Source organism: Falco biarmicus, chromosome 1 (genome assembly GCF_023638135.1).
Source record: "Falco biarmicus isolate bFalBia1 chromosome 1, bFalBia1.pri, whole genome shotgun sequence".
NCBI classification, from domain to species: domain Eukaryota; kingdom Metazoa; phylum Chordata; class Aves; order Falconiformes; family Falconidae; genus Falco; species Falco biarmicus.
Window position 1 is genome coordinate 18,114,271 of NC_079288.1, and position 23,635 is coordinate 18,137,905.

The 23,635-nt window shown below is 55.8% G+C and overlaps 6 protein-coding genes across 15 annotated transcripts in view; 2 read left to right on the forward strand and 4 right to left on the reverse strand.

The window, feature by feature from the left end:
- The window catches only part of VPS53 (VPS53 subunit of GARP complex), a 67,420-nt gene extending 66,235 nt beyond the window's left edge, over positions 1-1,185 (reverse strand). For 3 of the 6 annotated variants that reach the window (XM_056340209.1, XM_056340224.1, XM_056340217.1), the window contains exon 1: positions 757-943. Coding sequence is in view for 1 of the 6 variants with exons in the window: in XM_056340180.1 (XP_056196155.1) it covers positions 1,081-1,164 (84 nt within the window). In the remaining 5 variants the exon portion in view is untranslated. Of the gene's footprint in view, positions 1-756; positions 947-1,080 lie in introns of those variants that run through there. The other 3 variants (XM_056340180.1, XM_056340190.1, XM_056340235.1) reach the window with 3 other exon arrangements.
- A 118-nt stretch (positions 1,186-1,303) lies between these two features.
- TLCD3A (TLC domain containing 3A) lies at positions 1,304-7,347 on the forward strand. The gene is made up of 5 exons (XM_056325380.1): positions 1,304-1,573; positions 2,096-2,179; positions 4,275-4,488; positions 4,674-4,769; positions 5,232-7,347. The coding sequence occupies exons 1-5, from the start codon at positions 1,452-1,454 to the stop codon at positions 5,499-5,501; spliced, it is 786 nt and encodes a 261-aa protein (XP_056181355.1). The 5' UTR covers positions 1,304-1,451; the 3' UTR covers positions 5,502-7,347.
- Positions 7,348-7,743: 396 nt separating this feature from the next.
- GEMIN4 (gem nuclear organelle associated protein 4) lies at positions 7,744-11,500 on the reverse strand. 2 transcript variants are annotated; one of them, XM_056330222.1, is made up of 2 exons: positions 11,371-11,500; positions 7,744-11,058 (listed from the first exon to the last, which is right to left on the reverse strand). In XM_056330222.1, exons 1-2 carry the CDS (start codon positions 11,396-11,398, stop codon positions 7,856-7,858), a joined length of 3,231 nt encoding a protein of 1,076 aa, XP_056186197.1. In that variant the 5' UTR covers positions 11,399-11,500; the 3' UTR covers positions 7,744-7,855. The 2 variants fall into 2 exon arrangements, with proteins under 2 accessions (XP_056186197.1, XP_056186206.1); XM_056330231.1 differs by lacking the exon at positions 11,371-11,500 and adding an exon at positions 11,151-11,198.
- A 15-nt stretch (positions 11,501-11,515) lies between these two features.
- Positions 11,516-16,983, reverse strand: GLOD4 (glyoxalase domain containing 4). 2 transcript variants are annotated; one of them, XM_056330269.1, is made up of 9 exons: positions 16,847-16,983; positions 16,352-16,401; positions 15,490-15,610; positions 14,534-14,678; positions 14,193-14,329; positions 13,787-13,873; positions 13,429-13,542; positions 13,255-13,341; positions 11,516-12,646 (listed from the first exon to the last, which is right to left on the reverse strand). In XM_056330269.1, the coding sequence occupies exons 1-9, from the start codon at positions 16,934-16,936 to the stop codon at positions 12,581-12,583; spliced, it is 897 nt and encodes a 298-aa protein (XP_056186244.1). In that variant the 5' UTR covers positions 16,937-16,983; the 3' UTR covers positions 11,516-12,580. The 2 variants fall into 2 exon arrangements, with proteins under 2 accessions (XP_056186244.1, XP_056186234.1); XM_056330259.1 differs by lacking the exon at positions 16,847-16,983 and having other exon boundaries at positions 16,268-16,389.
- Positions 16,984-16,987: 4 nt separating this feature from the next.
- On the forward strand, positions 16,988-19,175 carry MRM3 (mitochondrial rRNA methyltransferase 3). 2 transcript variants are annotated; one of them, XM_056330244.1, is made up of 4 exons: positions 16,988-17,247; positions 17,522-17,766; positions 18,161-18,328; positions 18,536-19,175. In XM_056330244.1, exons 1-4 carry the CDS (start codon positions 16,988-16,990, stop codon positions 19,078-19,080), a joined length of 1,218 nt encoding a protein of 405 aa, XP_056186219.1. In that variant the 3' UTR covers positions 19,081-19,175. The 2 variants fall into 2 exon arrangements, with proteins under 2 accessions (XP_056186219.1, XP_056186228.1); XM_056330253.1 differs by having other exon boundaries at positions 17,076-17,211.
- A 1,886-nt stretch (positions 19,176-21,061) lies between these two features.
- Positions 21,062-23,635, reverse strand: part of NXN (nucleoredoxin) — a 54,054-nt gene continuing 51,480 nt past the window's right edge. For both annotated transcript variants that reach the window (XM_056330279.1, XM_056330289.1), the window contains exon 8: positions 21,062-22,249. In XM_056330279.1, the coding sequence (XP_056186254.1) occupies positions 22,067-22,249 (183 nt within the window). In that variant the 3' untranslated portion in view covers positions 21,062-22,066. The remainder of the gene's footprint in view (positions 22,250-23,635) is intronic.

The window sequence follows — 23,635 nt, forward strand, 5'->3', positions numbered from 1 at the left end:
CAGGGACGTGGTGGATTCTCCACTGCTCAAAACCTCAAGTCAACACTGCCTCTAAAACATGTGTTTTACCTTGAAGAGACATTTTGTACTTGAAGAAAATGTTATTAGGTAACTTTATTTGGTTGAATGTTAGAAATCACACCAGGCTTCTCTGACTTTCAGATATATGGGCTCTGTAAAACACAGAGGATTCTTCTGGACACGTTTGAGGTCTCCTCCAGAAGCTGGCATTTAATCTGGCAATTCTCAAGGTATCAGCAAAAATTACTCAACAGTTTACTGCCAGGTGTGCCAACTCCATGCAAAGGTAAGACCATGTGAGGTGTCTCTTTCTTTGGAGCACTAATATTCCAAAGCTGGCACAGCACCCACAGAGAAACTGCGCTACCTTCCTCATCTCCTGGTGCTGGGATTGCTTGAGATGCTGTGCCAGCTACCAGAGTCTGCCCTAGTTCTTTGAGGAGAGTCACCAAAAGCAACGTTCAAGCCTCAACACTCAAAAAAGTGTGAAAACTTATTTGAGACACACTTTGGGAGACAGCTGCTGTTGCTGTCCCCAGACTTCTACCACACAAAAGAGCTCTTCAGGGGGAAGGGCTGGCTGAAACCAGCACAAGCTCAGTCACAGGCCCTGACAGACATAGGATTCTACGCTAATTCCTCACGGACTTTTGCGGCACCCCAAACGCCACAAAGGGTGTCAGGGAGCACTGGGCTGGAACACACCGACCACAGAAGCCGAGACGTTTAGATTACCCTGACTCCAAGCGAGCTGCAAGCTGCCCGGCTCCATGAGCCGCCTCCCCTGCCAGGTCACAACTGCTCAGTGACGAGACGGAGAACAGCCGTGTCCGCCGCAGGCCCGAGGGGACAACCCCCCGGAGCACCGGCGGGACCCGGGGGCCCAGGCCGCGGCCCGCCCTGAGGCTGAGGGGGCTCTGCCCGCACGCGAGGCCCCCGGGCCGCATCCCGCCCCAAGCACGGCCACGCGGGGGCCGCCCGCGGCCCGGCAGAGCCCCCGCGGGGCCCGCGCTCACAGCCAGCCCCTCAGCGCAGGGGCGGGCCCCGGCCGCGGCGCACCTGCTCGATGGCGGCCTGCACGGCGGGCGCCAGCTCCAGCGCCGCCTCCAGCCCAGCCGCCAGCTCCGGCTCGTCCTCCTCCATGGCGCGCTCGCCGCTTCCGGGCCGCGGGGCACGCTGGGATGCAGGAGGACGCGCCCCCTCCCCCCTCGGAGCGGGGGCGGGAGGGGTGGGCGGGGCCCGGCGGGACGGGGGCGGGGCCCAGCGGGGCAGGGGCGGGGCTTGCCGGCCGGTGCTGCGGGGCGCGTCCCGGCGGCGGGGGCGGGAGCGGGAGCGGCGGGGCCGGTGCGTGCCGAGCCGCCCCCCCTGCTGCCCGGCCTGCTGTTGACAAGCGGCGGCGGGAGGCAGCGCGGTGCTGGCCGGCCGGCCCCATGTGGCGGACGCTGGCCATCGCCTCCGCCTTCTTCCCGGGGCTCTTTGCCTTCTGCATCCGGGCGCTGCGGTGGGCCGCCCCGGGATGGAGCCTCAAGGACCGCATCCTCCTCAGCGGCAGGTACGGGCGGGACCGGCGGGAGGCCGCCCGGGCCGCCATCGGGAGCCATCGCGGCGCACTGGCAGCAGGACCGGGAGCGGGACCGATCCCGACGGTCCAAGATCCCCAAGCCCCGGCAGCCGGCACCGGGGGGTGCCGCGACGCCCGGCAGCCCCGCGCCCAGGCCTGGGCCGGCGGCGGGCTCAGACCCTGCCCTGCCGGGCCCCCCGCTGCAGCCGGTACCCCGGGATGCTCCGGTGCAGCCCTCCCGCTGCCCGCGGGGAGCCGCGCGGGATCCCCCTGATGTGGCTGGAAGGGACGAGACCTGGGAAGAAGCCCTGGCAGTGTCCCGGGTGGCAGCGCCTGGCACAGCAGCCCCGGCTGCATCCCAGCGGGACAGAGCTGCCCCTCGCCCTGACTGAGCTTTTGGGGTGTGCACGGAGCCGGTGGCGACACCCCGCTAGCCCTCCCGGTGCCAGCCGGGCTCCTCGGCCCTTCTGAGGCGACTCTTGGGGTGACCTCTTCCCTCCCTCTCGGTTGCAGGTTGGTGTCGACGGTCCAAGCCACGATGGCCACAGTGTCAGGGATCATGGTTGTCCTCAACTGCAAGGATGTGGTGCATGACAGGTAACCCTGTGCCCAGCCCGGTGCCTTGCCGACCGGCCAGGAGCACACGGAGGCTGTGCCCGGCTGGCTCCCAGCTGGGGGATTTGATGCCAAAGGCTTGCATGTACAAAGGGGAGAGGAAAACCAGTTTTGTGTTCCTCTTTCCCCTGCTTTGGGTGAAGGGTTGGGCAACGCGCTGGCCATGCACCCCCTGAAAGGCTCAGCCAGCGCTCTCAGCCCTGGGGCTGCTCTGCCAGCACAGAGGGTCTCCTCCTGAGGAGGGGCTGTAACATGGGCCCATACAGGAGCAAAAAGTAATGGCATCATTGCTTCTAAAATGGTAGGGAGTCTCCTTGCTGGAGGCTGGAATTGTTAACGGATCAAGCAGATCTAGCAAGTGCTGATTTTAGAGGTACATGGCCTTCCCCGTGCCGAACGGATTCTGAAGGAGGCCAGAAACAAGAAAATCAGGATGGAATTCCCTTCAGAACAAACTCCCGTTGCCTTGTCCTCAATGCGCCGAGATGAACTGCCCCAGAAGCAGCTCTCAGCAGGAGTGATAGCACAATCTGGGTCAGAAGACTTAAAAACAGAGCTATTATCCAGAGTGGCAGAGGCAATCGTAGGAGGGAAGAATATAATTATGCTGAGCTGGAATTTTTACTGTAAGACACCAGATTTTAGGGTGATTTTTAGGGAGGGCTGCCCTCTCGGTCATTGCAGGCTTGCCTTTAATACACAGATGTGAAATGTCCTGCCTTGCTCTAGATAGTGAGATCTATCAGAATTGCTCAGTCCTGCTTAACCCGGGCAGTCTAACAAGTTCCCTTTTTGCTCTAGAATAAAATATCTGCTGTATAGATAGAGCAGATGATAAACCCCAGACCCGTACAGATGGAAGGTGCTGCCTGCCGCCCTCCTCCATCCCGGAGCTTGCCTGGGTGTTCTCAAGGCCAGCAATGTATAGACACTTTGTGGTCAGAGACTTAGATTTTCTTTGAATCTGGAGGAAATACAGCCCAGTGCTCAGCGGGGAAGGCCTTGGAGAACGACAGCAAGACAGAGAGCCAGGAAGCATCACAAAGGTTGCAGTAAAATTTGCCAATTTATTTACACAGGCAGACAATCATTATATTGCTGGCACTATAATTTCCCTCCAAAGCCCTGGGCAAGTTTTGCAAACACAATAGCTAGCCACTTCCCCTCCCTGCTTTACATCGCTTACATCTTTCTATCTGGAGCAGGAACACATGCAACAATTTTTTTCCTGAGACGGCAGGAGAGCAAAAGCAGATTTTGTTGAGCCCCAAGCTACGTTTCTTTAAGCAGCGGCATAGCGTGGTTTTGTTTTTTGTTTTAAGCAGTGTGATTTCACTCAGGACTTTTTAAGGAGGCCAGTGTCCCTGCAGAGCAGGGCTTGCTACTGCCCGGATTGTGCAACCAGGATTCTGACATGCCTTGGGAACAGGCAGCTGCCTGCAATTATTTCCCAACAGACAAACGCCTCGTGGGGGTTTATTGCCTGTATTAGATATTTTTGCACTTCACTCTCCAAAGTCCAGGCCAGGCATCTGTAATTAACTCTGAGGTCTCCAGGTGCTTTCCAAATGCTCCCCACGTTAGGCAGCGAGCCAAAGCAGCGTGGCAGGCAGGAGGGACCCAGCCCCAGAGATTTTCCCCTAACAAGCATCAGCTCTGGGTGTCCCAGGGCTTAGGGGAGATTACCTGCTGCAAAGGTGTTGGATCAGTGCTGGATCCTGAGCGGTGCTGTGCCCCCAGCCTGCCCAGCAAATACCTGCTGTAGGGCTAATCAAGATCCTCCCGTTAGCGCCGTGTTTGTGCTGGGCTGGGTTAGGTTTGGTGCCTGGCACGGCCAAGCGTGCACCAGAGGCAGCACTGCGGAGGCGTCCTCCGCACACACCAGGTACCTTTTCTCTGGGACGGTCTGTACCTGCTGAGCCAAATCAGGTTAAAATTCACCACCTCCCAGCTTGCCATCAGCTTCAGAAGCCACTGCTTCCGTTCCAGACCTAAAGACTCTCTCTTCCACCTCCCAGAGCGTCACGAGGTGCTCGGAGCCCTTGCGATGCCTCTGTGTGTGCTGCTCCTCCCCTAGGCACTGGCTGGCCGTGGAGTACATCTGGGTCCTCGTTCCCTACATGACCTATGACATTTACGTCATGTACCTCTGCCACTGGCACAAGAGCCAGGACAGGGGAGTTGTGGAGAAGAAGCACTCGCTGGCCAGCGTGTGGAGCTTCCTCCTGCAGGAACGCCTGATGGTGACCCATCACCTCTTCATCCTCATCGTGCTCACCCCCATCACCCAGGTAAGGGCTGGGCACGGCTGCTGTGAAACCCAGTGAGGAGCCCCGCAGTGCTGCAAGGGCTTGCAATTGTGTCTGGCAAAGCGTCTCTGCTGGTCAGGAGCCCACGAGCCCCTGGAGATGCTCGGTGTTAGCTCCTGGCCACCTCTCCCAGAGGGCCCCGTGCTCACTGCTGGCTTTGTTTGCAGCACTTCAGGGGAGAGCTGGGGGACTTCTTTGTGGGCTGCATCTTCATAGCAGAGCTGAGCACGCCTTTTGTATCACTGGGCAAAATCCTCATGCAGGTAGGTGAGGAGGGATGGGACTCAGGTCTGGGGACCCCACAGCTGTTCATACCCTTTCCCAGCACCTGGCTGCCCTTCTCCATCAACCCTTGTTCCCGCAGCAGCTGGGCTGGGGGTCTCAGAGGGGGGCAGCCCCACAGCTGTAACCCCCCAGCTCCCCCAGACTCTTGTTAGGTTCCCATCCCTTTCCCCCAGTAAGCAGCATGCCCGGTAGCATCCCTGAACTGGGGGCTGTGCCGTTCGCTGGTGCTGCCCCCTCCTGTCTGTACTTCACGCCCCGCCCCCCCAGCCCTCTGCCTCTATGCCTGCCTTCCCCATCCCCTCCCTCCCCACTTTCCTGCTCCCCCTCATCTGTACCTCCTGGGTGCTCGTCTCCGTGCTCCCAGCACACTCAGCGCCCAAGAAGCAGCAGGGTGCTGCTCACCCAGCGCTCACCCCACGTTCGCCTTCTTCCTTCCCCAGCTCAAAATGCAGGACACGCTCCTGCACAAGGTGAACGGGATCCTCATCCTGGTGACCTTCTTCCTCTGCCGTATTCTCCTCTTCCCCTTCATGTACGCGGCCTATGCCAGGCAGGTGGGAATCCCCATTTACATGGTGCCTTTCCGCATCCCCCTGCACTGCAACATCGCCAATGCCTCCCTCATCGCCCCCCAGCTCTACTGGTTCAAGCTCATCTGCCACAAAGCCGCCCGACTCTACGGCCGCTCGCCCGCTGACAAAAGCAGATAACGGCTGGCAGTGGCAGCCCAGTGCGGGGGCTGGAGAAAGGTCAGTCCTCCCCCAGCTCTTCCACCTTCACTGCTAGTGCTGCGGGGACCAGCATGGGAGCAGAGCGGTGGATGCAGCGATACCGCCGGGCTGTCGTAGCTGGAAGCAGCCTCGCAGTCTCCACCGCCGTGCCAGGCAGCACCAGCCTGGGCTAGGAAGGCTTTCTTCCCACGCCACTCCAGTGCCTTGCGTCCTCCCACCCATGGGAGCCGGGGTAGGAACCGGCCCATAAACATGACATTCCTTCTGGGATTCAATGCTGCAGCACCCAACTAAAGGTTACACGAGAGGGGTTTGTTACAACCCCCCCGCACCACATCTTTCAGGGCTGACACCAGACACCGGCACAGCGCGGTGTGAAGAAGCCTGGAGCCAGCAGGAGAGGTGATGCTGCAGCGTGCCCAGCTCCATCCGGCACCGCCGGGAACAGGGAAGCCGTGTGCTGGACCTGCCACAGCCCCAGCTTGCTCCTCCGGCTCTGGTTCAGCCTCCAGCTGAGAGCAGAGGGTTCTGCAGAGCCCATTCCTGACCTTCACCAACCTCGCCTCTGCACTACAGCCGCATTCAGACTCTTACCACCCACGTGCACCTCCTGCTGCTGCTGGGCGCAATTTAAGACTCCACTTAACTCAAAGGTGCTCTCTACTACAACTATCTGGTGTTTGTGGCTGACAGTCCAGGGTCAGGGGGCCTCCAGCGTTCCCAGCAGGGCTGGAGGGGAGGGAAGCTCACAGCCGGACAGAGGGATGGTCATGCTGCCTTGGAGCAATGCTGGCAGGGCAGAGCATCCATGGCTGAAGGGCAGCAAACTGCCAAGTCCTCATCTCACCAACACACAGGGCACTCTGCAGAGCCTTTCGCTGGCAGGGGATGTTACCTTCCACCCGCCTCTCCTAACTGCAGTTGCTTTTATCCGCCCTGCATTCCCCCGGCGGGTATTTAAAATAGTCTGGCACATCCTGCCCTGCTCTCCCTCCAGCCAGCACCAGCAGCACCCCACGGGTACCAGTACAGCCCGAGCTCTGGTCACTGTGGTCCATTCCTCCCGCCCCATCCCACTCCCCCACGGGGTGAGGTCTGCCAGGGAGGGAGCTGGGTGAGTGTAGGAGGAACCAGCAATCCCAGAGCAGGGCACCAAGCTGTGTCCTTCACCAGTTCAGCCCATTTCCACCTCCAGTTGCAGCAAAAAGGGTGCAGGCTTCCTGGCTTGCCCTGCACCACGGCATTCACGAGCCTTGCGGGTGCGTGCAAGCCAGGCAGCAAGTTCAGTTCCTTCTCTGCAGCCAGCACAAGCCAGGGCAGCCACCCCCTCCCTGCAGCCTCCCATGCTTGCCCTGCGGGGGCGGATGGGTGGGGTGGGGGGGGGGGTGTCCCCTGCTCCAGAGCAGGTCACCACACCAGCACAGCCCTGGCAGCCCCCTGACCCTGAGACCTGTGGCCCCTCTGTGCCTTTCATTCTGTCTAAAAACAACGGTTGCGCTCTGGGAGACCTGGTTCTTTGGGGTGTTGGATCTTGGCCCAGCCACGGCTGTATTCTAGAAAGAGCAAAACAAACGGCCTCTTCCAACACGTGGTCGGTTATTGCAGAAACACTACAGTTACATTAACGATCGAGACCAGCTGATGTTATAAACCGCTTGCAACCTGTTACAGATGTTTATATATCTTGCTGTTTTCATTGCAAATAATGTGCCTTATGTAAGGACCAAAAAAAAAAAAAAAGCCAATGAGGCATCTCCGTTTGCACTAACACTGCCCTATTTACTGTCAGGAGACCAATAAAGATTTCCTTTCTGAGTCACACCACTGCATGGCTCCCCCACGTGCTGTTCATTTCTGGATGGGGAGTGTTAAGATGTGGGGTTACCACTGCACCCCCACCTCCGGGCAGGAGCAACACACACTTATTTCCATCCTGAACTCACCCAACGTGCTTCCCAGCCCCTGGCAGCATGCAGCAAACCCAGCAATCCACCCAGGACTAGGAGAGGGCTCGGGGCAGGGGAGCTGGAGGGAAACAATTTCCCTGCTGCCAGAGGCTGCCAGCTCTCTGTATGAATCCAGAGCCCCAGCAGGCAAGGCTGGAGCCACAGAGCGTGCACAGCTATTCCTGCTGGGAAATTCAGAGCGGTTGTTCCTACCCCTCCTTACACGGCCCCTTCACTGCTTAGGCAGGTTGGAAGATAACACAGCAGGGGCAAAATAAGTTCAAGAGAGAAAAATAGACAGGGTTTATTATGGATCTTACACCTTTCCATGTAAAGGGTCCCCTTGAGGCAGGGTCACTGCTCTCCTCTGTTGCCCTCTCCAGCTTCTCAAGCCAGTTCCCCGGCTGAGTGGGCTCCCAGTTTGCTGAGCTTCTGCAGGAGAGTGCCACGCAGTGCCTTGTCACCAACATTGTCCGTGATGGACTCCAGGAAGTGCCTCTCATTGGCTTTCCGCAGTGCATTGCTGGGGGATGTATCGGCGCTGCTGAACGTCTCATACTGCGAGAGGATCTCCAACGCCACCACCACCAGCGGCTCGCTGCACCCCTTGTCGGGCAGCATGGCAGCAACGTGCAGCAGGTGGCAGAACATCTGGATGCAAATGAAGGACACCTCCTGCGTGGAGGTCCTGTCCTCAGCAGGGGGCAAGGGGGGCCCTGTGGCATTCTTGACAGAGCCCAGCAGGTCCGTCAGGCTGCTGCAGTACAGCCGGACTACATGGAGCCAAGCCTCTGCTGGCAGCCAGGTGGAACAACTGGAGCTGCAGAGGAGCTGGAAGCCCCGCAGAAAGAGCACGGAGAACTGGAGGTAGCAGGCAAATGGCCGGAGGTTGAGCAAGGGCATGTATTGCACGTACTCCAGTGTGTACGGCACATGCAGGACCTGTCTCTGCAGAAGGTTTTCAACGACGTGCGTGAGCCTCTTCCATTCGCTGTGGCTGCACCAAGGGAGGACCTGTATGAGAGCCACCAAGAACCCTTTGCTGAAGAGATTCACTTCTTCAGGGTTGTCCACATTGACCGTGAGGAGTGTCAGCATTGTGTCCCTGAGCGCTGTGGACACACAGCAGCACTCCATCCATGCCAGGAGTCCACTGCCTGGTCCATAGGCTGGCAAAGGCTGGGATGTCCAGTCATCCTCAGGAAGCGTGCAAATCTCAAACAGCGTCGATGGGACCTCATTCTTGAAGTGGTCTCCATAAAGCTTCTTCAGCCGGAGACCAACAGTCCAATCTAGCGATGCCATCTTCCTGTGAAGCCAAGCCAGTGACTGGACCCACAGCTCAGGGGAGGGGGCAGTTTCTGGTCTTACCACCTCACAGAGCTGGCTGAGGATGTTCAGTATCAGGTCTTTAGTCTCCAGTGAAGGGAAGAGCTGGTCCCTAGGCTGATGCCAGTACTTTGTGTAACCATCTAGAAGCTTGCAGAGGCTGAGGAGAAGCGGGAATGGGTGACAGGACTTGATCCAGTGCTCTTCTGAACAGGACTGGATCCCCAAAACCTTACTGAGGATCTGCAGGCTCAGCTCAATTTGAGCAGAATCTGACTTCAAATAGGGAAGGACAAAGGCTTTGATCACCTCTGCAGGTGACACAAGTGGGACGGCTGAACTTGGCTGCATGAGAAAGGTCAGGAACGCAATGAACTGCTCCTCTTCCCTTGCAGTGGAAAGCCTCCCCCATACTGCCTCCTCCAGACACCTCACCACCAGGCTGTGTGGCCTGCCTGGATCATTGTGGGTCTCCAGAAAGCTCAGCGCTGGGAAGGAGCAGAGGATTTGTGCAAGGAACTGGTGTGCTCCTAGGTTGACTACAGCAAGATTACAAAGCTGCTTCACTGTGGCCTCAGGGTACAGCAGCGTGAGCCTGGCCACAGAAGCCACGGCCCTGGTCAGGCCTTCATCAGACACACTCTTTGTGATCTGGTTGAAAGTCACATTCAGGTCCTCCTGGAACCCCTCCATGACAACCTGCAAGTTCAGAGACAGGCCTGGTCCACCCCAGGATTCCAGGACGCCTGAGACCACTTTGTTTTTGTCACTTAACGAAAGCTCAGTGTAACACTCCATGATGGCTTTGGTCACTTGCATCTGCAGCTCTCGGGCCTCCTTATCTTGGCGGAACATAGCAAAGTTCACCAGTGTCTCCAGCAATTTCAAAACTAGCTCTGGTTTCTGGAAGAGCGCTCTGTTTTTCACAAGGCAGTCAACCCAGTCCTTCGAAAAGGCCCAGGTCTTTTCAGATACAAAAATGGAGCACACCTCCACATGCCGGTCTAGCTTCTGCTCAATGATTGTCATGGCAACTGAAGACACAAGGTTGGTATCCAAATCCTTGCTCTTCAGGCTGGCACTGATCTTCTCAAGAAAGTCCTTGGTGACCTGTGTCAGCTCTAACACTACACCTGCTTCATCCTCACTCAGGTCTCTAGCTTCTGAGAAGCAAACTAGGTTCTTCCCAAGATTGGTAAGAGCATCCAGGAGCCGATAGCTCTCATAGCAGGGCTCCTCAGAACTGTTCAAGGTACCTTGCAGCTCCTCTCCCCAGGCATGCAACAAGCTGGAGAGGAAGTCCAAGCCAACAAAGAGCTCCTCACAAGAGAGCTTAGCCAAGGACAAGAGGCTCATGGTTCTCTCTGCTTCCTTCACCTTCTCATCCAGCCCACTGTGGTGGTACTTGCTTTCAGTGTCACTGGCCCAGAGGCTGATGACAGAGCTGATCTTGTCCAGGTACTCTGCAACAGGCAGGGGGTTTCCCTCTGCCTCTACCTCAGGGAACACAGACAGCAGCTCTGCCAGGTTGGCCAAAGCATAGCACTTCAGGCGGGGCAGGGCAATGCTCCTGTAGGTCTGCTTTAACCCGTCTATCAGGACCATGAGCAGGCTGGTGGCAGCAGGGGAGCTATTCAGAGAGCCAGGGTCACCCTTGAACCTCTTTGGGGGCTGGAGACCATCGTCCAGAGAGGACTCACACCCATGCTGATATATGAGAGCGCTGAACGCAGAGACTGTTGCGTCTTCCTGTCCCTCTTTGTGCTTCACCACCTCCCACCATACATCCAAGAAGAACCTGATGTCTGATGGGGACGTCTCACTGGAGACGTACTCCACCAAGTGCTCCAGCTGGTGCCGGCACACATCCTGGGGCAGTGCCAGCAGCAGCTGCACGAAGAGCTGGGGCACGCCGAGGGCCTTGACCAGCTCGAAGAGGACAGTGTGGTTAACTTCGGGGATCATCCTGCCCACGGAGAAGAAGCCATCCTCCTTCCATCCCTGGTCCAGTGAGGGGGCGGGGGGGTCTGGCAGCAGGACTTTAGCCCAGACGATGGCCACAGCCTCCTTCTTCCAGAGGCTGTGCTGCAGCGCGGAAGGGCAGCGCGCTCCGATCTCCCCCAGGGCGTCGATGATGGGGGTCCCCACGCGCAGCCAGTCCGCTTTGCGCAGCTCCCGCAGCGGCCGCGGCTGGGTGAGTCGGGCGGCCAGCAGGAACCCGCCGTGCAGGATGGCCGTCTCCTCGCACACGCCCCACGGCCCTGCGCGAAGACAGCGTTACCGCGGCCCGGCCCCGGCCGCCCCCCCCCCCGGCCCGCTCCCGCCGCCCCGCTCCCCCAGCTCCCGCACCCACCGGGCTCCATGGCGGCGGCCGGCGCGCTCCGGCGTCAGCACCGCCCCGCAGCCCGCCCCCGCAGCGCCCCCTGGCGGCCCGGCGGTAGCGCCGCCCGCCCCCCCGGCCCTCCCCCTGCCCCCCCGGCCCTCCCCGCCGTTAATTAGTGCGCGCGGAAACCCGGAACTCAATTAACTGGGCCGAGGAACGGCCGGCGCAGCTCTGCAAGGCAGGCACTCACACCGCCCTCCCGAAGCGCCTCCATTCATTTAAAGGCGATGCCGGCAAGCGGCTGGGCAGCAGCTTACACGCGACACTCCCAACATGATCGATACACGATTCCAAAAATCATCACTGAACTTGAAGCAAAGAGCTGGAACAAAAACTCGGAGTGAGGAATTTTTCCAGTTTATTCTCAGAATATTCACTACAAGCACCAACAGGCCTCAGCGGCTGCCAACACTACCGATTTTGCCTACTTTTCTCTGTGAAAGTTTTACATCAAGAAAGATTACAAACCAGACAGCGTGCCTGACACGGACAACATCGGTAATTACTCCCTGTATTCCCAGCCATTATTCCACTAGCAAAAGCAGAGCAACTTCATTCCGACAGAATAAACCCTGAACCATTACTTCCAAAGGCAATTTCTCATCAAAAGCTAATTGCAAACCATGATACACTTATTTTAAGTTCCTGCCCAGCACCTCAGCAGGCAGTGCAGCGCTGCTCCGCACCCTGCGGCACAGCCCCGGTCCCACCCGCAACGGGGAAGGCAGGAAACCACCATGTCAATGAGGTGACCCTAGTGAGAAATGCACCACGGCTTCCAAGGGGGGACATTTCACCTCAAAAACTGGGGAAACACCTTGGAATGAAAACGGGGTTTGTTCCAGACAAGAATATTCAAGTGCTTTAGCGAGATAATTTCTCTGTTCCCAATAATCAGGCATTCGCTACGACAGCTGAACTGCTCAAGTTCCACATACACAGCCCCCCGCCTTCAGCTGACACATTTCCGCTGAAGCGGGGTACCTGCTGCACTCACAGCTACCCAAAAACCTCTTCTCTAAGCTGCAAATCCAGGATGGCTAAAGCCAGTTAGAGAACTAGATACTGTAACAAATCCAGCAACCTCTTTTTTCAAGTATAGCAACAGCACAGAAATGTGCTGTTTGCCTCTTAACAGGTGACCCCCGGTTTTGAAGCCATGTGCTCACCCTGCTCCTTACTGCCCAGCTTAACTGTTTTCTGTTTTAAGGGGAACATGCCATTTGCCTGGAAGGAGAGAGCAGCAGTAAGAGACACAAGCTTAAATCAAAGAAACCAACAAGCATGGGACATCATGGCACCCTCTTACTGGAAGAGGTAACACAACACGTTACATAGGATTAGCATTTTTCTCAGATGAAAACCAAGGCAGGAAGGAGCAGTCCAGTCCTTTTCTCCAGCTAAGCTGAAGCCTTCTTCATTTTCTGTGCAGCAAACCATTTGTCGCTGTTGTCTTCTGCCATGGCCTGCACAAAGAAAAGCATTAACATGTTCAGAACAGCAGCGGAGTCACCAGACACCTGGCTGCTCACACTCACCAGCCTGTCCCACAAAGCCAGACTGATCACAAGGACACTTTATAATTTGGAGGAAACCCACCCTAAAGGATTTTTTGGGGATTTTGGGGATTTTTAAACACATACTAGTATGGAATAGACACTGAAACCCAATGCTCTCTGCTGCAGCAAATCAATAGATGATCTGGTAATACAAGGGCAAAACAAGACAGTTTAAACATGGCCTTCCCACACAGCTCTCGTTCCACACCAGAACCCCTCCGCCTTGGGAGATGTCCAGCTGTGCTGACGTTACTGCAGCTCAAAAATCATTTTCTGCAGTAACTGACACCAAAGCATTGTTAACGTGTCTGGTAACACATGCCACCACCCAGATGCCCTGAGGGCGAGGCTGGAAAACTCTAGCCAGGACACTAAGTGAACTTTAAAAAATTATTTGTCTTCTTTAGCAATACCGTACAATTTGCTTCTCAGAAAAACTCCATGTGGAGCACAAATTAGATTCTACGGGCACCTGTAACAAGGAAGAAAACAAATGAGCAGGCAGCATTACTTACATCGTCTAACAACTTGTCACCATTAGGGTCCACCTTGGACAGATCTCTAAATGCTTCATCTCCCACAAAACAGATTTCATGGCCATCCTAAACAGAGTTTAAGAGCAGGTAAGTTAGATAAACAGCAGAGAGAAATTTAAATCAAATTTAATCACTATTTCCAAGATTACTCACAGGATCAGCCAAAATAATCACTTGCACTGTGGCTTTGCCAGGTGTGTCCAAGCTAACCAGAGGCGTTAAAATTTTCTGATTCTCTTTTTTCATCAGTGCTTCAATGTTTGGCAACTTAAACAGAAAACAAAACAAAAATCAACCCTAGTCAGATGAAGCTCAGATGCATCCAGGTTATTCTCATTTACAGTTCCCCATTACCCACAACTCCATTGCATTCCCACTGCAAAAAATAGAAATAAATTATCTGCTCTGTATTGTTTTGTTCACATCTGAGCTGGTTTGCTAATACTGGAAATTAAACTTCCCACTAGTCAATTCTAGGAAATTAAAAGAGTAAGAGAAATGTGATCATTACCTCTTCCTTTGCACAGGAGAAGGCAATCCGCCCAAACGCTGTCCCGTGATCCACCACTCCTCCAACACTCTTCAACTCCAGCTTACACTGGAAAAGGAAAGCCTGACTCACAAGGACGCTGTTCTCAGTGCTACATTCGCTCCAACTTTTCACTGATGCTGATGATTTCAAAATCACCCATATGTGTATTTTCTGGCAAGCCAGAATTACCAAAGCAAACCACAGCTCTTTTTAATAAAATGCACTTAAGCATACAGAAGCTTTAATTAAAATGCACAGAATTAAGTGCACAGTTACGTTAATTAAGAGCTTTTTTCCCTTTAAGATTCTGTTTTCACGAAACGAGAGGTTTCTATGATGAGACACAACTCAAAGATCAGAACTAGAAAGCTTTCTAAGGACTAACCTGGTTATCTGCATAGCCTAGCAAAGCCCTTTGTTTCTCCTCATCCTTCTCATATATTTTCATCCCGAGCAAATCAGACCAGTAGTTAACAGACTTCTGCAGATCGGAGACACCGAGGGTTACCTTTAGCACAGGATCTTGAAGATTGCAATAATTTGGAATTAGTTACAAATATATTGTAGTTTTAAGCGCACGGTTTTACATTCTTGAGACGTAACGAAGAAATAACAAAAACATGCTCCATTTCATAAAATGCTATTGAGACAAATGCACAGCCCGTTCTAACACCCAACTCTGAAATCTCTCTCGAACACCTGCAGGAGTGAGTGGGTATGTTTCACCTTGCTTGAGCTGTTCTTTGTCTTCCAAGTAGAATTTATAACCCCCTGGGGCTTCAGCTTCAAAAATACCAGTCGTGACTTCTTTGAGGGGCCACCCCATCTTCTTAGCATTGTTGACAGCTTGGCTGGACACAAGTGTTATGCCCTAGTGAGAACAGAACAGACAGATGCAAAATCCATAGGGTGGATGCTGACTAAGTCCCACCTTTCAGTAGTCTGCCTCTACAAACGACCAGAAACAAATCAGATTACTTTTTATAACAGATGGACCATATGATCTCCTGAGAGCTGCTCTTACTCCTACAAAATAAGCTTAACCTTAGGCACATCCCACATGTGTTTGGAATGTGTTTATTTACTTCTTTCTTATCAGAAGAAATGTGAAAAGCAAAAGTAATTTTAAACCCTAATTCAGTGCATTGTACAGAAGTGGAAAACCAAGTTCCTAACTGTTCTACCAGGTTAGGCAGACATCCGTGGCTCGAAGCCGCTGCTCCCTGACACCCTGCAAACTAGAGGAAGAACATTAGCTCAGGGGAAACAACGAGCATATACTCATAGATGAAACATGAGATCTTCATTGGCTCTCAGCTAGTAAACAACGAAGAAATAAGTAATAACAAATAAAAAAGTGTTTTCCTGCAGCAAGATACTTCTTAGCTAACCATTCCACACTGGATTTGGCAGCAAATACCAGCTGTCCCACACACACAGTAGCTAAGAGATGGAGCTCAAGGAAGTGCTTCCTGGATCCTATGTGAGCAAAAAGCTGCTCTAGTTTCTGCTCTTCCAACTTGGAGACAATTAAAAAAGCAAGGGTAAAAAGCATTTAAAGGACCAAACAGCATAAAAAAAGCAGCTGGTAACAATCTGTATGCCAAAAAAACTCCTAATCACAAAGAGTAAAAAACGTTTATCATAAGATGACAGAATTTGATGCCAAGTCGGGTACCCACCAGAAAGTCATTGCCCAGGCGATATTCTCCAATACCGTAATTGTAAGTCAATTCTGCGACAAAGTGATCATCTTCTGGCCCATAGCCCACCATTGTTTTGCTCCATTTTCCGTCATAAGGGCTGCAACATCCAGATTTAATTCTCATGAGTATTAGAAATAAACACCAAGAACCGCAAGTATTAGTGTTTCAAGGAAGAACTGCATTTCTAGAGGAAACAAATGGCACAAGCAATCCAGTAACCTCCCACCAAGTAGAAGCCGATACCTGTGAAGAATTCTCATTGCAGCTCAGCATGCAGCAGACAGGCATCCCCCCAGAGTCACTAGTTCTGACCTTGGGCTGTCATTCACAACCATACAACAAAAGCGATTCTACCTCCTTCTTAACAGCTTACATTTTAAGAGCACATGCTGCTCATTAGTGGGAATTACATGAGCACTTCCTTATTGCAAAGTAGGAAAAGCAAGTAGTTAGGCAGATTGGAGGATTGCTTTAATTTGTAGACAGGCAAAAAAGCCTTTGGGGCTACCAGGAGGGATTTTTAACTCAATACCCTCTATAAACCCATGCACGTAAAATACCAATGTAACTGAATGTAATTCCAGGAGAGTTCAGAAATAATTTTACAAAGTTCAGTACCAGCCTATAGGTGCAATACAGCAATACTGGTGTTTCAGTGTAAACACCATACCAATGCAAAAAGGGGAACTGTTGCTTGCAAGGGAAGTACTTTGGGGAAAAAAAAACAAGTAAGCGACCCCAACACCTTTTTTACCTGTAAAATACCACTGCGTGGCTGGTGAGGGCTGGCAGGTGTTTTGTGAGAACAGAGGAGCGGGGAGGAAGCCAGGGCACTCACCCGTTGCAGCTGGCTTTGCAGCCCTCCTCGAACTCCTCGTGCCTCAGCACCTGAGGGACGGGGCGAAAGAAGTGAGCGCGGACACGGCCCTTCCCTGCCACCTCAGCAGCGCCGGCGGAGCCAGGGGCGAGGTCCGGAGGAGGCGACGGAGCCCGGAGCCCTTCACGGCTGCCGGGGCCTCGCCCGTCGAGGTGGGGAAGCCCCCTGCCCCCCCCGCAGCGCCGGCCCGGCCCGGGGAGCCCCGGGGCTTCCGTGGCTGAGGAGGGCGGCCACTCCCGCCGCTTCCCCCCTCGGGGCTCCGGCCCTGCCGCTTTTCCCCCTCGGGATCCCGCCGTTCCCCCCCTTCGCGGTCCCAGACACGCCGCTCTCCCCCCCGTCAGGGCCCCGCCTCAGGGGCCCGGCCCGGCCCGGCCCCGCCGCTCTGGCCCCGCCGCTCTCCCCCCGCCTCGGGGGCCCGGCCCGGCTCCGCCGCTCTCCCCCCGCCTCAGGGCTCACGCTCATGCCCAGCAGCTCCCGGTAGAACCGCGCAGTCCGGCCGCGATCGCCCACTTTGAAGACGAAGTGCAGCGCCCGCCGCGCCGCCATGCCGGAGGGTGACGCCACGGGCGCGCCCGCGCGCAGCGGTGACGCCGCAAGATGGCGGCGCTGGGGCGGCTGTGCCGCTGGCTGCCGCGGCCCGGCGGCCCGGGGGAGGCGGGGGGGGCGCGGCGCGGGGTGCGGGCGCTGCGGCGGAGCCCCGTGCGGGTGCTGCCGCCGCAGAAGGAGCGGGCCGAGGCGGCCGAGGTGCAGCGGAGCCCCGGGGCGCGGCCCCCCCCGCCGCCGCCAGCGGTGGAGCGGAGCGCGGCCGGGCCGGGGCTGTGGTACGAGAAGGCGGCGGTCGGTGACAGGAGGCTGGGGTGAGGCTGGGCACCGCCGCGGGGGGGGCTGGGCACGGGCCCGGGGGGCTGCCCCGCGCTGAGACCCCCGCAGAGCCGCCCGCTGCCACAGCTGCAGAGTTGGGGGCAAATTCCAGCATTTGGGGGGCTGGGCTGAGGCTGGTACCGGAACCGGCCCCGCCAGCCGCGCTGCGGGCACCCGGGCGTGCCGAGGGAAGGCCTGGGGGCTGGCCGCCGTCAGGCCGAAGGCCTTGTTGGCGTCACGGCTGTTTTCTCTCCGTTAATTTCTCCACAGAAAAGTGGTGACCATCGCCAAGTCGAAGAAGTTTCGGGACCGCCACGGGAAGGTCCTGCTGGAGGGTCACAGGCTGATCAGGGACGCCCTGGAGGCAGGAGCTGTGCTGCAGTCTCTCTTCTTCAGCACTGTGGGGCAGCTGAACGAGCTGCCCCAGGCAAAGCTGAAAGGAGCCAACTTAATTAAAGTGAAATTTGAAGATATTAAGAGCTGGTCTGACCTCGTAACTCCTCAGGGGCTGATAGGTAAGCTGCCTTGAGAGCAGTCACAGCGCTGCTCAAAGGGAAACCTATTTCACACTTCGTAAGCAGATAACGACTCTATAACCTTCCCCTAGATGTTCTGGCAGTGTGTCAAGGGGTCTAATTTGAGAGAATTCCCTTTTATTCGTCCTGCTGCAGTAACTGTGAAAGTGGCTTCTAGAGTGCATTGAAGGTGCTAATGCTCATTTTTAATAGCACGTTGCTCCGGCTCTGCTGGGAGATAGTTCTCCTTGTAAAGCGACAAACTCTTCTCAAACTTCTTTTAAGAGGTGCTTTCGGCAGCACATCTTTAGTGAGATTTGGGCCAACTAAATCAGAGAGAGCTCTCTCCTTGGGGTGTGTTAGGCAGAAGCCTGTCAGCACTTTGTCTCCTCAGGGGTCTTTTCCAAGCCTGACCACGCCAAGATGTCTTACCCTGTCGCTCAGCTAACCAGCTCCTTGCCACTGCTCCTCATCTGTGACAATATCCGAGATCCGGGAAACCTGGGAACCATTCTGAGATCTGCAGCAGGAGCGGGCTGTGAGAAAGTGCTGCTCACCAAAGGTAACAGCCTTTCCCTGGGGAAAAAACAGTTTAGTTTCAGTAATTTGGGGGTAAGGCAGGGAGTAAGAGGTTCTTGAAGATGTTGTTCCCATGAGTGTGTAAGCAGTGCCCGTCACAGCCATGACTGGGTGCAGGAACAGCGACTGTGAATCCCATCTTTGTGTGGGGGCTGCTGCATTGTCACTGTTTTCCCCCCTTCCATTTCAGGCTGTGTGGATCCGTGGGAGCCAAAGGTTCTCCGTGCGGGCATGGGGGCTCACTTCCGTCTGCCTGTCATTGCCAACCTGGACTGGGAATTTGTTCCCAAAAACCTTCCTGCCGGTATCCGGGTCTGCGTGGCTGACAACAAAGACCCAAGCGCTCAGGCCAAGGCCATGCCTACGCCGAGAGGAGCTGGCAGGGATGGCTCTGCTCCCCACAACCCAAAGGTTCCTGTGAAATCCAAACCCAAGGATGAGGAGGGAACAGCAGATGTCTGCATCCCAGAGGTGGCTGCACAGTATTACTACGAGAACTGGACGCAGACTCCAGTGGCCGTGGTGATTGGCGGAGAGACCCACGGTCTGAGTCCAGATGCAATTCACCTCGCTGCCAGCACAGGGGGGAAGAGACTGGTCATTCCCGTGGTGCCAGGCATGGACAGCTTGAATTCCGCTATTGCTGCTGGCATTGTGCTGTTTGAGGGGAAGAGGCAGTTGCAGTGGAGGCACAAGCAGGAAGATGAGAGGCAGAAGTTCCCTGTAGTGGGCTAAACTGCTGAGGTTTGGGTGCTGAAGAAGCATCTCGTCCCCTTGGCATGCTGTAGAGTTAATAAAACAGCAGCTCGGGCTGTTTGGTTTGCATTAAATGAGTATCAAACAACTCTTGATGGTGCTGGAGCTGTGCCTCGGTGAGTGACTCCCAGGCCAGCCTGCGGGGGGGCTCTGGCCGCACGGTGATGCTAGTGAGAAAGGAAAAGCCAGCGGGTGAGAGCGCTCGCCTCTCCCGCAGCCGTTCCTGCTGCCTGGCTTTTCTCACTCTCTCACCCAGCAGATCTGGGGAGGCCTTGGATACCTCGCTGTGGGGTCAGGGTGCAGCTGCTGCAGCAGTGTTTCCGCTGGCCCAGCCAGGGTGCTGCTGACAGCATGTGTCCTTCCTCTGGCAGCACAGGGGCTGTGTGGCGTGGCCGCTGCTAGTGGTTTTGGGGTCAGAAAGGCCAAAGCAAGGTTTGCTTACCCAAACCCTGTGCTCTAACCAGCGATGAGAGCAGCAAACCAACCCTGCTGCAGGTGCCTGCTGCACACCGGGCTGGCCCCAGCGTCTCTGAGCTCTGGCATTTGTGACTCTGCTGCTGCCAGGAGGTGGAAGGGTCTGTCCCTGTGCAGCCACCTTAGCACCTCTCGCTCCGGCAGCTGGGTCTTGGCACAGATGAGTTATGAATGACGAGGGGAAGCGTGGAAAAGGAGCTGTGGGCACTGCTGTCCATCTGAGGGGCGCTGGGCCCCAGGGAAGGAGACCGCTAGGCCTGCCTGCTCCTTCCTGAGGGTAACAGCTCTGCTTGCAACAGCCCACCTCCGTGGGACTGGGACGCACCACACAGCCCTGGTCACGCTGGAGGCTCCCACCCAGGCTGCACAATGCTCTCCGCATTGCTGGCAGCTGCATGTCCTGCAGCTATGCTGCCTGCCACCCGCCTTGCTGTGCATTTAAAAATGCCTCCTCTGTGCTGGTTGCCAGTCACACAACCAGCAACTTACTGCCAGCCCACTCTGCTGGCTCCAGTTTTATGTTACTACACTGAAATCTGTTATATTGTCTGCTGCAGAAATACCCAGAGATGGAGGTTCAGCCTCTTCCATGCCTAAGCCCCCCCATCTCAGCCGCACACCACGCTGCCCAGGCTGGGGGCGTACTGTGCAGTCAGACAGCACATTACCTCAAGCCTGAAATCACTCCTGCCAAGCAGTTCCATCTCCAGAGGCCAGTTCCAGCCCCAGTCTCATCAAATTGACCCAGAATGACCCAGTTCTCAGGCAGAAAATTGCTGCTTTGCTCCAGTTCCTACAGAGCATCTACCAGAGCGTTTGTGACGGTGCTGAGCCCACCGCGTTGCTGGGAGCCTGAATCACAACATCCAGAGTGGAAACACGTTCTCCCTCTCAGCTGCTGCTGCATGACCAAATGCTACAGATCCCCCCAGTTTGTCAAACCCACACCCGTTGCAATTGCCCCCAAACCAGCAGGCACCCACTAAGCACAGGCAGCGCACGTGCCTGGTGATGGTGGAGGCAACTGCTCATCCTCCTCCACCGGCTGAAGTCCGCTCCTGCTCACTGCCAGAGCCCTTAACCCTGCAGCAGAGGGTAACTAACTCACTGAAAAGTTGATTTCCTCAAAAATCTCCAGTAAAGGGGCTAAGAGTTGATTTAGGGTTGATTTAGGGTAGATTTCTTGCAGCCCAGTGCCCAGGGAGGTGCAGCAAGCCACAGCTCCCAACGCTGCCGCCATCCTGCAGCAGCCCACTGGCTGGGGGAGCGGCACCGCACGGGGCACCAACCCCCCGGCCCCAGGACGAGCCAGCCACAGGCAAGTCTGTGCTACACCATGCGATCCCAGCTCAGCCGCCGCAGCGCTGGGAGCTGCCGGCACAAACACCTACCCACGGGGGCTGGCTGAGGGGCTCCTCTTCCACACGGGTCCCAGCTGGGCTCCCTCTCCCCAACAGCGGGACGCGGCAACCGGCACCTCCAGGGACAAGGTTATTATAACAGTTTTATTACAAAGTTCCAATCACCATGTACAGTTTTTACAATGTCACTTTTCAGGGGCTCAGCTGTGCTGCTTGGGTGAGGAAGGGATTATTTTTTTTGTTGGGGTTTTTTTTTTTTTTTTTGGTTATTTTTTAAAGAACAGCACCATTAATGTTAGGTTTGGGACACACCTACAAAAAACAGCTCAATCAACTAACATAGAGGGGAGAAGACAATTCATACCAGAGAGAGGGGTGAGAGGGGATGGGGAGAGCACAAGGGAGAGAGGAGAGAGGTGAGGGCAGCCTGGTGGTGGTCCTCCTCCTGGCTCAGAGAGGGAGGGAATGAGGGAATACCCACCTGTCCCAGGTGGATGGACCCTGGCACACACAGCCAGCGCTGCCTAAGGCTGTCGGTGCTTGGGGTGGGAGGTGGGAAACCCACCCGGAAAGGTCTCACCCCCAGGAGGAAGAGCTTGGCTGCGCCGTGGTCTTTCAGAGGTTGTCAGCAGTTAAGACTTTGTCTTGGCCTTGTCAGGGCACTTGCGTGGGAAAGAAGGATGGGCCAGGGGTGAAGTGGACAGTTTCCTTATTGCTTCCTTAAAGTCACTTAGTCAGCAGGGGTGGTAGGAAAGAAAAGAAGGGGGAGAAGGAAAAGAAAAGAGCCCCAAGAACCCCATCCACTGCCTGATGCATACGCTGGGAAGAACACCATGCAAAAAGATTTGCCTGCTAGCTAGTGTCGTGTATAAAGTAACGATACGGTAACAGTTCTGGCCTGGTTATTAGAGAATATACCACCATGAAGCACAAGCGAAGTCTCCAAACGCCAACAACTCCCTGCTGAAAGTGCATCTCAAGGAGTTTGCTTAGGAGAAGGATCCACTGCGTAAAACAAGGCACCACAAGAAGGTTGGATACTGGGTTGGGCGTGAGGACACGCTGGAGAATCCACAAGCGGCGGAAGAGAGACCTAGTTTTAAATAATGTCTGTTGGCGCAAAAGCCCCCTTAGATGGGCTCGGGCTTTAGCTTGTCTGCTAGAAAGTCGCTGACAAAGGCTTCCACGATTTCAGGTGTGATCTCCTCCACATCCATCACGTACTTGGCTCGGGCTGACATGTCCAGGATGGTGAGCAGGGGCGCAGCCTCCGGCAGGTTGGTGTAATCCCGCAGGGAGTCGGTCATGTCGTCCTGGAGGCCAAACCAAGAGGGAGAGAGAAGTCACTGGCCCAGCCAGCACACCAGGACCAGTTTGCTGCTTCCTCACCCGTGGTCCAGCCTGGAAGCATCTCCCAAGGCACTGGGCCTTGCACCGGGCCTTGCACCAGCACCGCAGGACCACAAGCGTAGCAGGCAGCACCCACCTTGCTGCCTGCTCTGCCCATCGTTTGTGTCAAAACCAAACCAGGCTGATTTATCCCAAGCTGGGATGGGACCGGGCGCTCCTCCAACCCTTTCCACAAAAGGAACAACAGTTCCCAGCACCTCCAGGCTGACCCACTGCCCCAGGCCACCCCGATCCTCTAGGGCAGGAGTGATTTTGGCATCCGCAGCTCAGGAGCTGGGAACAAGTGCTGAACGTGGGGACTTGCCAGCAGCCTGCCAACACAGCCACGGCCTCACTGCTCACCAGGGGTGGATGCCAAAGGGACCCGGGTGCAAGCCTGGAGCAAACCAGGAAACGGATGGGATGAAGAGCTGTGCTTTGAGCCAACGCTGAGACCCCACCGGCACATCCAAGTGTCTGAGGGCAGGCAAACAGCCACAGGGGTGCTGAGCAGCAGGCGCAGGCTGCCCTCCCTTCAGCACAGCACAGCTCTGGGCAGAGGGAAGAATTTGTCTCCGCCAACGCTTTGCAATGCAAAAAAGCCAGCGCTGGGGCAATTCACTTCCCACTCTCGGCCAAGCTGACCACACGTGGCATCTGAAACCGGGTGTTCCTCTGTGGCCCTTTCCAAGGGCAGTAACAGAAATCAATCAATCTGGTTAGCGGCTGGTGGCTGCACAGCATGTGACGGCGGCGGCTGGCAGGGTAACTCCTGTCGCGCCTCCCCTTCCATTGCAGGGGTTTCTGGCGCAGTCGGACCACGTGGCAGGGAAGGGTGAGCGGGGCTGGGCCCACCACCTCAGGGCTGGGGTGCTCAGCCACCCGCCACCCTCCACCCTTCCCACCTCCCGGCACAGGTGTTGGGATGCCTCATCCTTTAGCTGATCACCGCAAAGGGACCAAAGAACATTTTTAATCAATGCAAAACCAGCCTAGACGGTGCTGGGAGAGGAATGGGAGGCGCCTGCTCCAGCCGTGGCTGGGCTGCTTTGTGCACGGGGGCTGGCGGAGACCCGAGGCCAGTGCTCCCGGCTATTGAGGTGACGGATGAATGGGACGTGCTGGACGCTCCCCATTCTTCAGCCTGGCCGCCGCAGGGACGTCGGCAGCTGGATGAATAGCAGCAATGTTTCAGCTACAGCCGGCAAGCGGGAGAAAAACGCTTCGCAGGCTCTGGGGGAGGGGGGGCAGGTCCTGGACCCTCCCAAAATAGCCTTTCCAACAAGGAGCTTATTCAGGGGCATGGGGCT

What these genes read in the sequence shown, in the direction of transcription:
- TLCD3A (XM_056325380.1), top strand. Translation starts at nt 1,452, where the DNA reads ATGTGGCGGACGCTGGCCATCGCCTCCGCCTTCTTCCCGGGGCTCTTT. An exon ending in AAGGATGTGGTGCATGACAG is followed by an intron (nt 2,180 to 4,274) that starts GTAACCCTGTGC and finishes CTCCTCCCCTAG; the next exon opens with GCACTGGCTGGCCGTGGAGT. An exon ending in TGGGCAAAATCCTCATGCAG is followed by an intron (nt 4,770 to 5,231) that starts GTAGGTGAGGAG and finishes TTCCTTCCCCAG; the next exon opens with CTCAAAATGCAGGACACGCT.
- GLOD4 (XM_056330269.1), bottom strand. Translation starts at nt 16,936, where the DNA reads ATGGCGGCGCGGCGGGCGCTGCACTTCGTCTTCAAAGTGGGCGATCGC. An exon ending in TAGGCTATGCAGATAACCAG is followed by an intron (nt 13,874 to 14,192) that starts GTTAGTCCTTAG and finishes TTCCTTTTCCAG; the next exon opens with TGTAAGCTGGAGTTGAAGAG. An exon ending in TGATTATTTTGGCTGATCCT is followed by an intron (nt 13,342 to 13,428) that starts GTGAGTAATCTT and finishes AACTCTGTTTAG; the next exon opens with GATGGCCATGAAATCTGTTT.
- GEMIN4 (XM_056330222.1), bottom strand. Translation starts at nt 11,398, where the DNA reads ATGAATGGAGGCGCTTCGGGAGGGCGGT. An exon ending in AGGCGCTTCGGGAGGGCGGT is followed by an intron (nt 11,059 to 11,370) that starts GTGAGTGCCTGC and finishes GTCTTCGCGCAG; the next exon opens with GGCCGTGGGGCGTGTGCGAG.
- MRM3 (XM_056330244.1), top strand. Translation starts at nt 16,988, where the DNA reads ATGGCGGCGCTGGGGCGGCTGTGCCGCTGGCTGCCGCGGCCCGGCGGC. An exon ending in AACTCCTCAGGGGCTGATAG is followed by an intron (nt 17,767 to 18,160) that starts GTAAGCTGCCTT and finishes TTGTCTCCTCAG; the next exon opens with GGGTCTTTTCCAAGCCTGAC. An exon ending in GAAAGTGCTGCTCACCAAAG is followed by an intron (nt 18,329 to 18,535) that starts GTAACAGCCTTT and finishes CTTCCATTTCAG; the next exon opens with GCTGTGTGGATCCGTGGGAG.